The sequence below is a fragment of the Suricata suricatta genome, chromosome 11, assembly GCF_006229205.1.
Source record: "Suricata suricatta isolate VVHF042 chromosome 11, meerkat_22Aug2017_6uvM2_HiC, whole genome shotgun sequence".
Taxonomy (NCBI): Eukaryota; Metazoa; Chordata; class Mammalia; order Carnivora; family Herpestidae; genus Suricata; species Suricata suricatta.
The window spans coordinates 93,335,742-93,352,657 of NC_043710.1; the positions used below are offsets into that span (position 1 = coordinate 93,335,742).

Sequence of the window (16,916 nt, forward strand, 5' to 3'; positions counted from 1 at the left end):
TCCCCCGCCGTCTACCGCGCGCCAGAGCCGCGCGGACGCCTCCGCCGGAGTCCTGCTTGGGGGAGCGAAAAAGTAGTTCTGCGGGGCGGAGGGAGGTGGGAACCGGCGGACCCTGGGAGTCCCACCCACCGACCCAGCGTCGCCCCAAGGGCCCCGGGAACACCGGAGAGCTGTACTCTGGAGTCTAGCTTGTACTAACTCGGCTTTACCCCGAGACCACCAAAGAGCACTCCACCCGCGCTGAGGCGTCCGGGATGAGAGGCATCACCCGCCCCCTTGCCCTGGAAACGTTTATTCCTTAATGGAATGTACTTGTTTTTATTTTCTGATAACACGTAACGACTGCTTGTCACTGCTGGAAGCGAACTCAGGTACACACGCCAGGACACCATCCCTCTCTCCTGCAGCAAACCCCTGCAAAGAGAGAGGGTTTGACCTTGGCCGCTCACCTGGGGCACCTGCTGGCCCCGTCCCAGGACGGGGGCCGCGGCTCACAAATCCTGGCTGCCAGGGTAAAGTGAGAGGACGGTGGTGCGTAGGTCTGGGGGTAAATGAGAGTATGGGAATTGGAGCCAGGATTTCTTGGTATAATATTGCTTTTAGGCTGCTTCTGCCTTGGCAAAGTGAAATGTATGATTTGCCAAATGGAGAAAGCATGGTGCTTTCCACAGCGACTTCACAGGCTTTCTGTGGAGAGAAATGGGAATAGCAAATAAAGTGCTTTTATCTAGTAGAAAGCATTGCAGTTCTCTCCGAAGAGTGCCCAAATATTTGGGGAGGGAGGGCTTATTTTTTTTCTACCGGGTACATTTAGATATCCATCTAGTTTTATGATTGCATAATAACAGTGTAGCAAAAATTTAAGTAACACATACAATATGGTTCAGTTCCGCCTGCCAGCATCGAAAGTGGCTGCCCTTTTAACTGTTTTAAGACCTAATGAGTTCAAACCTGCATTGGTGGGTGAGTGTCTTCAGCCTTTCTGTGATAAAGCAAATTTAATAAAGGGTGGATGTGGAGAGGGGAAACAATCACCTCTTAAGGATGCTATTTCTAAAAGTCGACCTGCAACGGTTCATAAGATCATTATCCATGAATAGATGCATGAGCTAAGGCTGACGTTAGAATGGGGTAAAAAAGGAAAAGATAAACAGAGGCCAAAGATGACTCTTTATTGCTTGATTTTTTTTTTTATGTTTTCAGGGCACAGCCAGCTAATTTTGTAATGTTTATTTTGGGAAAGAATAGCAGCCGATTAAGGTTCCAAGCCACTTTCCTAATGATCAGACCAGGACACATTGCCACCTGCTGGTGTACCCCAGGATAATTCTACCCTGAGAACTCTTTTCATTAAATTGCATATATTTTTGCATATAACTGGAAAGAACTCTAGCCATCTATATAAAATGACCAACATGCAAACCTCATCCCCAAACCTGTATCTTTCTTAAACATATTAAATATCATTTTGCCAAATCCTAATCATTTGCAGGGTAGGTATGAAATTAATTGGACCCAATGACTCATCAAATCATGCATTTAAAAAATGAGTTCTCATCTTTCCTTCAAGAATGCCTCACTACTTGAGCTTCAGGAACAAAACAAACTGGAAAGTTTCCTAATTCACCTTCTCTTCCTTGCATACAAAACCTCTTGGCAGGCTGCTTTCAAGATCTTTCCAAACTTAAACAGACCCAAAGTTCTAGCTGTGAGCAAAGAAGGCATTTGCTGTGGGAAACCTTCAGAAGATGGTAAGCAAAGGATTTAATTAAGCCAGTGGTTATTCATTCCAGAACTATTTGCTTCAACGATGAAAATCTCTATGTTCACCCACAAAGCTCTTATGGTAAAAACATCCCTGAAAGCCTCTTTAGAACTGTGGGTAGCTCTAGACTGTTCTAAAGGCTCTAACTATAGAATGCCTTCGGAAGAGTCACACCAATCTAGGTGGAACATGCTCCCCATGGTCATTAGTCCCTTACCTAAAAAAATGACACTGGTGACACAATCCATGCATGCTCTTTGAAGTGGGGGGGGGGCGTGTGCGTGGGAGGGTGGCTCTCCTAAACTACATTCTCATCCATTCTTCTTTCAATGTTTATTGAGCACCTACTATGCATCTAACTGTGTTCTACGCATTGGAAGTACAGTTCTGAAGACAGCTGAGGGTCCTTATCTTCATAGAGCCCACTCAACATCATTTTCAAGGCAACTGCCCAAACATGTGGCAAAGAAATGAAGTTCTTCCTCTCTCTTTGGCAAACTGTTTTCTGTACTCTGTATGTAGATTGCTACCCCGAAAAGTAAACAGTATGAGGAATGGTTGATGGTTAAGAGATTAGAGGTATTTCACAGATAATCATAAATATGGGTCAACATTTCTACATGCCAATTTTTTTTTTTTTTACTTCTTGGCAAAATTACACCAAAGATATAAAGGCAGACTCTGGGTTGATAAAAATGTGTTTATTTTTATAAAATTTAGTACAAATCTTATTGAAATATAAATCTTTCTTGAGCACTGTTAGGAATTATTACATAGTAATCCAAATGCAAATGAATAAAATACTTCATTTTGTCTGATCACACTCCGTGTTAATTAGCCCTTCGTTTATCTGTGATGTCAAAACAGCGTCTTAACTGCTGAGTCACCTTCATTTCCCACTTTTGTGTCAGGGACAAAATTAAAGCATCAGAGTTACTAGTTAAAACAATTTTTCTTCCCTCATTATTTAGGTTATTCAAAATCCAAAAGAAACCTGTGTACATTGCCAGGAATACCCCTAAAAGAGCAAGGTCTGCAATCCCCTCACTTCTGAGGAGTAAAGAGAAAAAACTGGTACCAGATTAAGCCTATTCATTTGTCTGGTATGGAACAGGTAGCACTGTGCCAAAATTCAAGAGCCAGCTTTTTCTTTTTTTAAGCTCCTGCGCCAAGCCACTCTTTCTCACTGGGCTTTTGCTAAAATCAGCATTCCCCAACATCCAACTCTGACCACAGTGTTGCTGTAAAGAAGCTCACCAGTATTCCGGGGGTACTGACCACAGGGGAAAAAAGATGGAGATGCTACTGTCAGATTAGTTCCACATGCAGCAAAAAACTCGTTAACCAAATGACAGTCATTTTAAAAGACCCACTGCTAACATGCTTTGAAAGTTGCCTTTTCCAGATCAATGATGACGTCATGCTGTTTCACCACTCCGCCATGCCTGGGCCATGACAGCCATTTTCAAGATCACTCTGTTAGGTTCGTATGACCGGTGACCACAGAATGGGCAGAGAGACTTCCTACTGACCTAGGCTTAGACTTCCATAGCCCCACACATTTGCTCACCAATTAAGTGAATCAATCCCCAGGGGTCTAAATAACATAGTCCAATAAATAAATAAAAAGCAAATAAATAAATAAATAAACAAATAAATAAATCATCCTTTTCCCCATAAAAGTCCTACATTAAAGACCTCCCTTAGTAAGATGCCACAGTGTCACTGTGAAATACACTCATTCACAAAGTTTAAACCGAGAGAGAGAACTTAAGTGACCTACCCACATGATCTGGCAAGAGAGTGGCAAAATTAGCTAAAAGAGCCCAGAAAGTCTTGATTCCTAGTCTCTCATTCTAAGCTGACATTCTTGCTTTTCCTGGGGGAGATGAGAGACTATGGCACGAAGAAAGATTTTTTTTTGTTTCCTTCTAGGACTGGCCTCGTCAGTAGATTTTATTCATAGAGAGTGGCACCTTTTTCAGAGAAAAAGCAGTAAAGGGCTAAAGGGAAAGTATATGAAATTTAAAAAAAAATTAGACTCAGTACCGTGAGGCCAGCGCACTTTACTCTTTGGTTCTGGTTTGCAGTACGGATAGCAGGGCTGAAACCTGAACTGCCACCTCAGGCACGGTGGAATCCACATGCTAAATCCCTATGGAATTCAGTCACAGCCTCTCATGCCTGGGAGATTAATGCACAAAAGCCCTGAGAATTGGCATCATTTTCCCGGTAGGGCAGAACCCGTACAACAGGACTCGGTAAATCTGCCCACACCTCATTCATCTCTCATCGAAGCCCGAGCTCCTTGGTTTTTGTGCAAAAAAGAGTTAACAGAGCAAGCCTGAACTCCTGTCCTTGGAAAGGCCTCCTTACAAAGCTGGCCCTTGGCTGGCATCTGGGAACTTAGATTTCAGGAGGGCTCCCTTCATTAACTGATGAGACTGGCTCATGGTGCCTACACTGTGCAAACAATACAGATTATGCTGAACACCTGCTTTCCTTCTGAGAGTCAGGAATTCTGCTACATGCCAGGCAATGGCTGCCTGCATGACCCCCAATAATAAAACATGCACATTGAGCATCTAATGAGCTTCCTCACTGGACATTCTCCACACATCGCCACAAACTGATGCTAGAGGAATTCAGTGCATGCTCGGGGATCCCAATGGGAGAGGACTCTGGAAGCTTGGGCCTGGTTTTTCCTGAACTCTGCCCCAGGCACCTTTTCCCTTTGCTGCCCTTTCTTTGTATCCTTTCGCTGTAACTGGTCACAGCTAGGAGTTGGGACTACATTCGGAGTCATGTGAGTCTCCTTAGCAAAGCACCAAACCTAGGTGGTGTCTTGGGGGACCCTTGCCAGTTGGCTTAGGATCACTTCTCTTATCGTTTCCCTTTGTCTAAGCACATCCCATTCCCTGATCCAATGCTCGGAATGCCTGACGTGCATCTACCTAGAAGTCCCTCACTTTACAGTGAATGGGGTGACTTATTTAAATTGCTACAGAAAGCAGGAATAAGGGTTTGTTTAAGCAGTCAATTCTCGAAGAGATTCTCAAATTCCTTCCTGAGCTGTCTAACCACCCAGTATCCCAGAGACGAGAGGACCCAGGGACACCACGAACACAAAGGAAGGCAGCTGTGCCCACCTCACAGCTCTGACTTATTCACAACTACCACTGAGTAGTCTCACTTTCTACAACTGTGACATTAGTGTTTTAATACTGGCATAGGCTCCACTCAACAATCGACCAAACGGTCTGATACATTTAGCCCTTTTTTGAAACCTAAGTTTGTTATAAGCATGATTCTCTAACAGCCATATCTCCAACCTGGGTCCTGTGGCTGACTAGCCCAATCTGTCATCTGGAGGAAGGCTTGGCTAGCTCGTTTTGAGATGTCCATTACATTTCAGCTGCCACTCCTCGCTCCGCCTGCTTCTCCAGGCGTGGTACTTCTTGATGCTTTTCCTCCACGCAAAGCGCCAGATGCTAACCATGAAACACCAAGACACAGCATACATCGCGACTCCCCCAACCTTCACAAACCACTTGGGCTTGGGGGAGACCATTTCACAGAAAAGGAGGCGAGCTCCGACACCAATCCTCACGCCGGTGAACAGAGCCACAAAGAGGAAGTCCACCACATCTCCAGTGAAACTGTGGTAGTGCCCTGTTTCTCGGAGGAACCAGCGCATCTGCAGCAAGGGGTTGGTAATCTCACTTCCAAAGAGGACCGCGTTGACCTCTGTGCCTGATTCTCCAAGCACCAGGGCCATGATGATGCCCAAAATACTCAGGGTGTGGTGAGCCAGCATCAGGGCCCCCTCAGACTGGAAATAGATGCACCAGCCCAAGTCGAAGATGAAGTAGCCCAAGGTGAGACACAGTACGTGCACTTGGAGAGGTGTATTGGGTGAGCCTGAAATAAACCGAGACAGAAGCAGACTGAGTGACCAAGAGTTGCATAAGAACAGTGACCTTGCACAGGGGTCCTATGGTGTTGTCTCCCACAACAGGGCCATGATGATCAGTAGAATCACTGAAAGCAAAATCAAAGGCAGGCACATGCATTTTAATGACAACCAAAACTAAAGTCTAAAACCTTGGTCTTTATCAAACCAAATAATGGGGCAGGTCCAGCAAATGCTGGATGTGATGAATCAGACCTCAGTGAGTGATCTGAGCAACAGCCATTATCCCAGTGTCCTCTCTATGGAGCAGCATAAAACTTGGTTATTTTGTTCTTTCAATTAAAATCCTACAGTTCCTTGCTTTTCTTCTTCTTCTTTTTATTTTATGCGTTTGTTTAACCAGCTTTAAAGGTCTGTTTCCAGACTCTTTTAGTTACTCTGCCCTGGATGTCGGATTAATTTCTTAGCTTAATGGGTTAGATTGTTGGACACTGGTGGCCCTGACCCTTCTTGAAAGCAGGTCTTGGAAAGAACCCCAGAAGTTAGTGTGTTCCCAGCTTAAGAAAATTGAGTACAAGGACAAGACATGTTGAAATCTATTTGAAACCTTCATATAAGACACAAAGCTTAATAGCCTCTTTCATATCAGTCTGACAGTTTGGGTAAAAACTCAGAAGCTCAATATAGAAATTTAAGGAAATAAAAAAAAAAGAAACTAAGGAATTAAAAAAAAAATCATATCCTAGGGGATTTCTGGACTGAATTGTCCCTTGCAAATTCATATGTTGAAACCCTAACCCCCAATTTCTCAGAATGTGACTGTTCTCGGAGACTGGGCCTTTAAAGAGGTAATTCAGTTAAAATGAGGTTGTTAAAGTGAGCTCTAATCCTATATGGCTGGTGTTCTTATAAAATAAGGAAATCAGAACACGAACACAGCCAAACAGAAGACCACATGAAGACACGGCAAGAAAGAAGCCACCTGCAAGCAAGAGAATGAAGCCTTAGAAGAAACCAAATCAGCCAACAATTTGGCCTTGGACTTCTAGCCTGCAGAACTGTAAATAAATAAGTTTCTGTTGTCTGTGCTTCCTGGTCTCTGGCGTTTTGTTATGGCAGCCCCAGCAAACTAATTCAAGGAAATACAACTTTTTTATTCTAAGGCAGTAATACTTGGATGTCTAGCAGCTTAAAAATCAATATAAGTGCCCCAAATCATGAGACATGAGTTAAATAAATGATGGTGTATGCACACAACACAACATTATATCACAATTAAGAGGATTAAAAAAAATCTATATAGATATCCTTTGACTATGCAATCAAGTAACAATTGCAGGTTATCAAAAAGTACGTGTAATACAGTCCATTTGTGTCTGTTTGGGGGTTTGGTGGAAGATGTGGATATTGGCTTTATGTTTCATACATTTCCGTGGGTTACAATATAACAGGCATTTAAAATTTGTTTTAAAGGTAAAGAATTATGAAAAGCAGAAATAGGGACACATGCAGATTCAGAGTTAAAAATGAAGTCTCCCAATACAAATTATAATGGTAATCACTCTTCCCTATTGTATACATTCTGTGAAAATGTCCCATCCTTCCAAGACTCCCCTCAAATTATATAATCCGTTAGGGAAAATCCCCTAACCACTCCCCCTACCTGGGTGGGTAAAAGGCCAGGGGCCATCAATGAAGCCAATATACGCTGAGAGGCCTATGGAGAGGACTCCGTGGGTGAAGGTAACCATCCGGCAGCTCCACTCGTAGCTTCGGTGCTTATTCAGGCGGCAGAAGGAAATGTAGAGCGACAGCCAGCCCCCCAGGCTGCACAGCACCTGCGGACACAGAGCTAGTGCCATCCTAGGATGAAAAGACCAAAACCAGAAAAACAAAGGATATACCCTAAGCAAACAGCACTGGCTCAAGGTGAATATAATCTTCATTTCTACTACAGGATAGGACAAAGCATTGCCTTCACTGAAATACTTCCTTATCTACACAGTTGAGAATCTTATTTTTTACATTTTTTTAAATGTTTATTCATTTCTGAGAGAGAGAGAGAGAGAGAATGGGTGGGGGAGGGCAGAGAGAGAGTGGGACACAGAATCCAAAGCAGGCTCCAGGCTCTGAGCTGTCAGCACAGACCCAGATACGGGGCTCGAACTCACAAACCCTGAGATCAAAAACTGAACCGAAGTCGGATACCTAACTGACTGAGCCACCTAGGCGCCCCACGACAGAGAATCTTCCATTAAAGCATGACTGGAGTGGCGCCCGGGTGGCTCAGTCAGTTAAGCATCCAACTCCTGGTTTGGGCTCAGGTCATGATTTCACAGTTTCATGAGTTTGAGCCCCACTGGCTCTGTGCTAGCAGCAGAGAGCCTGCTTGGGATTCTGTCTCTCCACCCCCACCCCACTTTCTCTGCTCCTCCCCAGCTCACACCGTCTGTCTCTCTCAAAATAAATAAATAAACTTTAAAAAATGGTTAATAAAGTATGGCTGTAGTTCTAATTCCACATTCCTCAGAGGTAACTGGTAAACACTAAAAACTGAAAAACAGTAACTGCATTCTGAGTTAGTAGATTGCCTAATACAATGTGTTGTTAGGATGAGTACAAGTCAAGGGTCATCTGGGTGGCTCAGTCGGTTAAACCATGGGACTCGGGCTCAGGTCATGATCTCATGGTTTGTGGGTTTGAGCCCCGCATCTGGCTCTGTGCTGACAGCTCAGAGCCTGGAGCCTGCTTCAGATTCTGTGTCTCCCTCTCTCTGTTCCTCCCCGACTCACGCGCTCTCTCTCTAAAATAAATAAACACTAAAAAAATTTTTAAAGGGTGAGTACATGTCATGTCAATAATCTGCCAGTGATGACTGACCTTGAACGATGATACAGGAGTGCACCTGTACACCCATTAGATAATGTGTTCATGTTTCAAAACTCCAATAAGAAGCTCTGGTGAAAAAAACAGTACTACTACCTGTGGTTTCTGCTAGAGGTCATATGACATGTAGCAGTTTAATGTGGTTTGAAGCTGATACTAAACTCAATTGAAATTTGGATTTAAGTCACAGGTTTATCAGTTAAAATGGAAACCTGAGGTAACCCTAAACACAGAACTAATCAGAGTTTAGATATTTTGGAAGAGAAAACAATCCTAGTTCGATTCAGTTCTGAAATCCAACTCAAAGACTAACCAAGAGGAAAGCAGAGGGATTTGGAGACACAAGTGGGAAGTTTTTATTGAGACAGAAAAATATCTTTAAGGCAATTATTTAGTTAAACATAAAGTCAGAAAACTACATTTTGAAATTTCTACTGATGACAAATATATCAGGCCAAGAATGACTATAACTGAGTCAATCTAGTCATAGAAGACTAAAATCTTCAAGTAACCAAGATATTAATATCTGTTAGCTTGTCTTTTAAAAGTACAAATAAAAAAGTCAGAAGTATTTCAAGTATCTGTCTCATCTCTACAGGAATTTTCTGCATGGCTACACTTATTGCTTAACCCTATTCTGACAAGTGAAATAATATCTGAGGACCAACACTTCAGTACACCAGCCCCTCCCAAGAATGCTATCCAGGGAGGGCTTTATGAAGGTCAAGTTCTGCACTCCCTTCATATGAAATCAGATTTCTATTCAAGAGAACAGTAGGTGTCAATCAGACCTGAGTTCCAATTCTGTGTGCCCCTAACTAGCCATAAAAGAGTGGGAAAATCACTTTCACCTCTTGAGCCTCCGTTAAAAAAAAAAAAGAAAGAAAGAAAGAAAAGAAAATTTAGAAAGAGAGGAGAAAGAGAAAAAGGAAAAAGAGAGAGAGAGAGAAGAAAAGAGGATTGAAAACTCTAATCCGGCCCAGTTCTGACAAGGAGTTCTGAGATAAATTTTGTAAAGCATCTAGGCCAATTTTCGGAGCAAGGGCCAGAAATACAAAGTACCCAGAGTGAAAAGAACCGTCCTCGCTTATTTCCTTCTGAATGCCAGGGTCACCGGCCAGTAATGCGGATCAGCTCATTTGGATCTGCTGATTAGTATTTTTAGAGTCCTCTTCCCTGAATCCTAATTCCCTGGCAGAACAGAGGAAACAGTAGTCTATTTACAAACAATTAAAAGAATAGACATTTGTAAATGGCAGATACAAGTCTGTGACCTTGGGAAAGTCAGTCCATCTCTGGATTTCGGTTTTTCACTTGGGTAAAGGAAAGGAAGGGTATTGAGATGGCCGATCCGGCTCAGAATTCCAGGGTCCCGGTCCCCGATCCTCCCGTCCTGGGGCCACATTCGGAGGAGGAGCGCTGGGCGGGCCCACCAAGCTGGCGGCGGCGGAGCAGGCGTGGCTGGGGCGAGCTGCAACCCCCGCGCCCCGCAAGCTCCGCGACCAGCGCATCTCCCTCGGACGCGCCCTCGGACCGGGCCACGCCCGGCTGCGCGCACCTACGCCGCTGTACGGGCATCCCGCGGGTGACCCGAGCCTGGTGCAGCAAGGCCTCCTGCGCCCGGAGGCAGGAGGACCACCACCCCCTACCCCTCGGCGGCCAGGCCGGACCGTCTGCCCGGCCCCCCACCCCCAAAGGGGCCGGGCCTCCAGCGGCTCGAGTCCAGCCTGGGGGCCCGGAGCCGGACGGTTCGCGCCGCGCTGTTACCTGGCCGAGCGTACCGGGAAGCCTCGGGCGCCTGGGCCCAAGATCTCGAGCGCGGATCCCCGGAGCAGGAAGCGGCGGATAGAGGGAAAGAGAACGAGGCTCTGGCGGCGGCGGAAGAGAAGCCGGGGGTCTGGGGGCACCTTGTGGCTGGGAGGACGGAGCGCAGAACCCGAGCTGGACGGGGGACGTCCGTGAAGGGAGCGGGAGGGTCCTCCTCCTTCGTTCAGGGCTAGGGGGGTTGGCCCGGGGGGGGGGGGACGGATAGCAGTGTGTGACCTAGTGGTCACGTGAGACCTGCAGGCTGTTGCCCATGTTTGCGTGTTGTTGTTTGTTTGTTTCAGTAATTACCGCCCCCCCCCAACATTTGGACAGCCCATCCAATAACCAGTGGTGGAGCACCTGCTGAGGGCTCGCATCCCTACTAGGCGCTCTGGGAGATGCAAGACTGAGTCGCTGCCCTCACGCTTGAATCTCAGTTGTGAAACAAGCACACAGTTAATTTGCCAGGAAAGTGCTCAGGCCTGGGAATTAGAAGTTGATTCCTTTTCGTTGCAGCCCTGGCACCAATTTGGCAGTAGAGTATAAGGCTTCAAAATAAACCCGGCTTGGGGCACCTAGGTGGCTCAGTTGATTGTGCCTCCCACCCGGGCTCAGGTCGTGAACTTGCAGTTCCCCAGTTGGCGCTTCATATCCCCCCATCCCCCTATCCGGGCTCGCTGCTTTGAGCGCAGAGCCCCCTTTGGATCCTCTGTCACCTCCTTTCCGCCCCACTTGTGCCTGAGCTCACTCTCAAAACAATAAATAAACATTAAAATTTTTGTTAAAAAATAAATAAAACCAGCTTGGTTACTGACTCTGTGTCGTTGGGCAAATTAATGTTTCTGTGCCTCCCTTTTCTCAAACATAGAAAGGGGATAGTAATTGCTATCTAATAAAGCTATTGTGAGACTCTTACACACTGTGTAAAGCGCTTAGAACAATGACAGGCTCAAGGAAGCCTCTATATAAATGTTAATTGTTGTTGTTATGACGCTTTGGGTAAATCCTGTCTCCTCTCTGAGATCTATTTTAATACCAAGGGAAGTAAGTTGGAAGAGATGACCAAACTAGTATGGAGGCTCAAACAGGGTAAAGAGGGCATGTAGTTTGGTTTATCAGGATGGGTGACAATGGGCCCAGACAGTCTTAAAAAGAGAAGACGACAGGCAGACGTGTGAACATTTACACCACAGCCAGGGAGTAGTTAATAATCTACTTTTGGCATTTATCTTGCCAATCTCTCCTGAGTAAGGATCAAACTGTTTTCATCTTTGTTTTTCTAATACCTGGTAGGAGGCAGGTGCAATAGATGTTTGCTGGTTGAATGAATGGGAAATGAGTCTGGACAAGTGGACTAGAAGCATACGGTGCCTCCTAAACCTTATTGATCTCCTATACCACTTGGGAAGTGTTTTCAAAATACCCTTGTCGGCTGTACCTTGAAAAGTACAATTTAGTTGGCTTAGTGTGGGATTTAGGAATATATCTTTTAAAACTTTCCCATGGGTCATTCAGATATTAGTCACATTTAAGAACCACTGCTGTCAGAGAGCCTTAAATGACTCTGATGCCAGCCTGAGATGACAGGGTGAGGCATCTTATTAGGTGGATAACAAGAAGTCTATGATGTTATTAGGCAAGGGAATAATTTTATCAAGCCCTTGCTACTCAAAGTGTGGCCCCTAGCCCAGCACAAACTGCATCTGCTGAGTTTTTTAGAAACACAGAATCTCAGACCATAAGCCCAGACCTACTGAACCCCAGCATGCAGAACTGGATGCTAACAAGGTTCCCAGTGATTTGTATGCACAGTTGAGCATTGGTTCTCAACCTTAACAGCAAAATAAAATCATTTGAGGAGCTTTTTAAAATCTCAGAGCCCAGGCCGCACCCCAAAGTAAATCAGCATCTTTTTTAAAGTTCCCCTGGTGATTCCAATGTGTAGCCAAAGTTGAGAATCACTGCTATACACTCAACTAAAAGCACTATAAGATGAACTGGAGAAGACAGTTTGTTTTGAGTGGGTTGGAACAGACCAGATAAGATGTAATGAGAACCTGGTGAAAGAGAACAGGGAGGGATCCATTTCACTAAATGGATAGTAGGCAGATCTCGACTTTTCCCCATTTGCTTACAATCACTGCAGTGTTTTCTCCTTCTTCATCCTCTCCTCCTCCTCCTCCTCCGTTCTTCTTTCTTCTAAGTTTTACTCATCTGAGTAATCTGTACACCCAATGTAGGGCTTGAACTCACAACCCTGAGAGCTTTCAGGGCATCTTAGTGGCTCAGTCGATTAAGTGTCCAACTTGACTTCAGCTCAGTTCATGAACTCACCGTTCATGAGATCGAGTTCTTCATCTCTATCGAGCACTGTTAGTACAGAGCCTGCTTGGCATTCTCTCTCTACCTCTCTTTCCGCCCTTCCCCTCGCCCCCTTCTCTCTCAAAATAATAAACATTTTTAAAGAAAGTTATATACTCTTCCTACTGAGCCAGCCAGGTGCCCCTCTTCTTATTCTAGTATCTGCATTTGGAACTACCTTCTTACTGCCACCATCTTCCAGGAAAGAACAGAGTGTTAAAAGGCTTCAGGGGTCTAAAGGCTGAGGGGATAAGGAAAGGTACCCGTTCTTCCAATGGAGCCTTTTTCCTAGGGTAATTGATAGTCCAGGTTCAAGCGTCATTACCTGGAATTGTATTTACTAATTGATATATCTTTGGCCACAATGCTTGTTCTACCAGATCAGGTATCCATCAACAGTGGTATCCCCCCACCCCCTGCAAAACTTCTGGAAGCTCTCCACCAATTTATTCAAATAATAATTACAATAATTGTGTTTATAATCATAATAAAAGCAGACACTTATTAATGTATCCAGCATTGTGCCAAGCACATTACAAATATTAACTAGTCATTTCTCACAACCCTATGAGATGGCTACTATTGTTATCCCCATTTTATAGATGAGAAACTAAGGCACGTGCAATCAAGGACTTGCTCAAGGTGACATGATTAGTGGGAGGTAGATTTGAGTATGAACCCAGGCAGTGTGGCTCCGCACTTGACTAGAATCCCCTACAGACGTGTACTATGCTATTCAGTATTCACAGCTCCAGACCTCAATGAAGGGCATTAGAAGTTATTTAGAAGTTAAATTTAATTTTCAAAAATCTTAATTGTCCATTATGTACCAGGCACAGTGTTAGTCATGGGCATAGAGAGAAACAGAGACAGACTCAGCTATGAGAGCCCCCCACAGTCCAGAAGAAGAAGAGTCAGCAAATACAGTACATGAGCTATGACAGGCATACGCACAGTGCACGGGAAGGAGAGGCACTGACCCTCAAAAACTGGGGGCTCAGGGCAGGATTCCTCACTTGAATCCTGAAGCTAAGCTCATTCTCTAAATCGCACCAAAAGTCCTTAGAATTAGGGACCACAGCAGGGTCCACCAATCTTAAGTCAATTAAAACTTGAAGTATGAAAATATGAAAAGTAGCAGGCGCAGTTCTTCTCTTTCTTTCTCCCTGGACAACAGGATTGTGACCTTCGATTCTCTTGTGCCCAATTAGCTACTGAAGAAGCTAACCAAGCTTTGGTTGAACTTCACCAGGATTTTAGGGGATCACGCAGCTCTGAAAGGCAAATCAGTGCCTGCTTTCAGGGTTTGGCTCTGCTGAACAATTATCCAAGACAATGGACAGTGGAACCTACTGGAGGCTGAGCAGTTAGGCTGCAATTCTGTATTTCTTTCATAAAAACTGTGCTCAAATAGAGAGCCCAGAAAGAAACCCCCATAAATGGAGTCAACGGATCTTTGTCAAAGGAGCTAAGGCAACGCAATGGAGAAAGGATGGTGTCTTTAACCCACGGTACCCGAACTGCCGAATATACATGTGCAAAGAAAAAAAAATGCATCTGGATGCAGACCTCACACCTTCCACAAAAATGAACTCAACATGGATCATAGACATACATGTAAAATGCAAAACTGTAAAATTTCAGGAAGGAAACACTTAGATGAAGAAACCCTAGATGCCCCTGGGCATGGCGATGCCTTTTTAGACACAACAACAAAGGCACAACCTAGGACAGAAATAATTGGTAAGCTGGACTTCATTAAAATTAAAATCTTCTGCTCTGAAAAAAGACAAATATCACAAGAATTCGAAGACGAGTCACACACTGGGAGAAGATATTTGCAAAAGACACATCTGATAAATGGCTGTTAGCAAAAATACAAAGAGCTCCTGAAACTCAACAATAAGAAAACACATAACCTGATGAAAAAGTCGGCCAAAGACCTCACTAGACCCCTCACCGAAGACATACAGATGGCAAAGAAGCTCATGAAAAGATGCTCTACACCCTATGTCCTCAGGAAAATGCAGATTAAGCTAACTGAGGTACTATTACACACCTATTAGAATGACGAAGATCCAGAACGCTAGACAAGACCGGATACTGGCAAGGTCATGGAGCAACGGGAACTCACGCACATTGTTTGGGGAGAATGCAAAATGGTGCAGCCACGTTCTGTTGGGAGACAGTGTGGAAGTCTCCAACCAAACTACATGCACTTTTACCATATGATCCAACAATCGTGATCCTTGCCGTTTACCCAAATGTATTGAAAACGTCTGTCCACACTAAGACCCTGCACACAAATGTTTACAGCTGCTCTATTCATATTTTAAAATTCTTTAAATTTGTTTTTGAACGTTTATTTATTATAAAGAGACAGAGAGAAGCAGAGCATGAGCATGAGAGGGGCAGAGAGAGAGGCAGCAGAACCTGAAGCAGGCTCCAGGCTCTGAGCTGTCAGCACAGAGTCCAACATGGGGCTTGAACTCAGGGAGCATGAGATCATGACCTGAGCTGACGTTAGACACTTAACTGACTGAGCCACCCAGGCACCCCCCAAAAAATTTTAAAATAATGTTTATTTATTTTTGAGAGAGAAAGAAAGAGTGCAAGCGGGGGAGGGGAGGAGAGATAGGGAGACAGAGGATCTGAAGCAGGCTCTGTGCTATTAGCACAGAACCCGATGCAGGGCTCTAACATGAGATCATGACCTGAGTCCAAGTTGGAGGCTTAACCGACTGAGCCACTCAGGCACCCTGCAGCTCTACTCATAATTGCCAAAACATGGATGCCACCAAGATGTCCTTCAGTAGGTGAAACGATAAATAAACTGTGGTGTATCCAGACAATAGAATATTATTTATTCAGCGCTAAAAGGAAATGAGCCCTCAAGCCATGAAGACATGGAGGAACTTTAAATGTACACTACTAAGCAAAGAAGCCAGTCTCGAAAGGGTATGTACTATGATCCCAATGATATGACCTTCTGGAAAATGCAAAGCTATTAGAGACAGTAAAAAGATCAGTGGTTGCCAGGGTATAGGGGACAGAGAAATGAATAGGTAAAGCACAGAGAATCAGGGCAGTGAAAATTATTATATTACAATGATGGGTGTATATCATTATATTTTTGTCCAAACCCGTAACATGTGCAACACAAAAAGAGCTCTATGATGAACTATGAACTTTGTGTGATTATTATGGGTCAATGTAGGTTCATTCTTGGTTAAAAAAAAAAAAACAAGTGATACATTCTGATGAGTGATGTTGCTAACGGGGGAGGCTATGCAGGTGAGGCGGAAGGGATATATGGGAAATCTCTGTACCTAAATCTAAAACTGCTCTAAAAACAATTAAAGTTTTTTTTTAAAGGTGAAATGGATGAAAACCAGCATTGTGAACAGTGCAGAATATCAACTCTCAGTACTCACCTGAACAAGATGTCACAGGAGCCAGGAGGGCCACAGAAAGGGTCAGCTCTGGCACCCATGAGTACGCAGAGTGTATGCACGCCTGTGTGGGTACGCACAGGGATGTACACATGGGCTCGTGGGTGGCAGAGTGGCCCTTTTATATACTTAAATTAGTGCCGAAGGCTCCTCTTGCTGTCTCTTTGCTGCATACATAGCCACTTCGAACTGCATCTTTTCTTGAGACAGTAAGTACTACCAATAGGTTTTCTTCCCCAGCTTCATGTCATGAAAGATTAGTCTTAATATAAGACCCATTCAAACATCAGAAACAGTTAAGCCTTGATTACTTACATGTAGATTCCCCACTTGGATATTATTTGCAACAAATGTTTCATCCTAACTTTTGTCCCCCTCCCCCCTCCCCCCATCAGCCATTACAGTTCTGAAGGGTTTCCCTTTCACACAGGTCAGTGTCAACCTCAGGAATGTAACTATTTACATTTTTATTAACCTAAGAAAAACTACCAGGAGAACTTCCTTGTTCCTGAAGCCCCTCACCAAAAGTCACCGTGCATTTCCAAAACTACATATATTTGATTGTTGAATTACGCTTTGTTTTTCTGATCTATTGCTTTCCAGTGTGGATATTGGATAATTGACCTTCAGGATATCTGGGATATGAGCTTTTCAGCCTCTGCTCCTCCTGTTAGGTCTGGCAACTTGGCCTTATATCTCCCCCTTACTGTTCTGCCCTGACAATTTCCCCCAT

At 44.3% G+C, this 16,916-nt stretch overlaps 1 protein-coding gene across 3 annotated transcripts; it reads right to left on the bottom strand.

Moving 5' to 3' along the window:
- Positions 1-2,445: 2,445 nt before the first annotated feature.
- On the bottom strand, positions 2,446-10,553 carry TLCD5 (TLC domain containing 5). 3 transcript variants are annotated; one of them, XM_029956900.1, is made up of 3 exons: positions 10,346-10,553; positions 7,342-7,516; positions 2,446-5,686 (listed from the first exon to the last, which is right to left on the bottom strand). In XM_029956900.1, the coding sequence occupies exons 2-3, from the start codon at positions 7,427-7,429 to the stop codon at positions 5,148-5,150; spliced, it is 627 nt and encodes a 208-aa protein (XP_029812760.1). In that variant the 5' UTR covers positions 7,430-7,516; positions 10,346-10,553; the 3' UTR covers positions 2,446-5,147. The 3 variants fall into 3 exon arrangements, with proteins under 3 accessions (XP_029812760.1, XP_029812757.1, XP_029812758.1); XM_029956897.1 differs by having other exon boundaries at positions 7,342-7,541; XM_029956898.1 differs by having other exon boundaries at positions 7,342-7,541; positions 10,332-10,553.
- Positions 10,554-16,916: the final 6,363 nt, after the last annotated feature.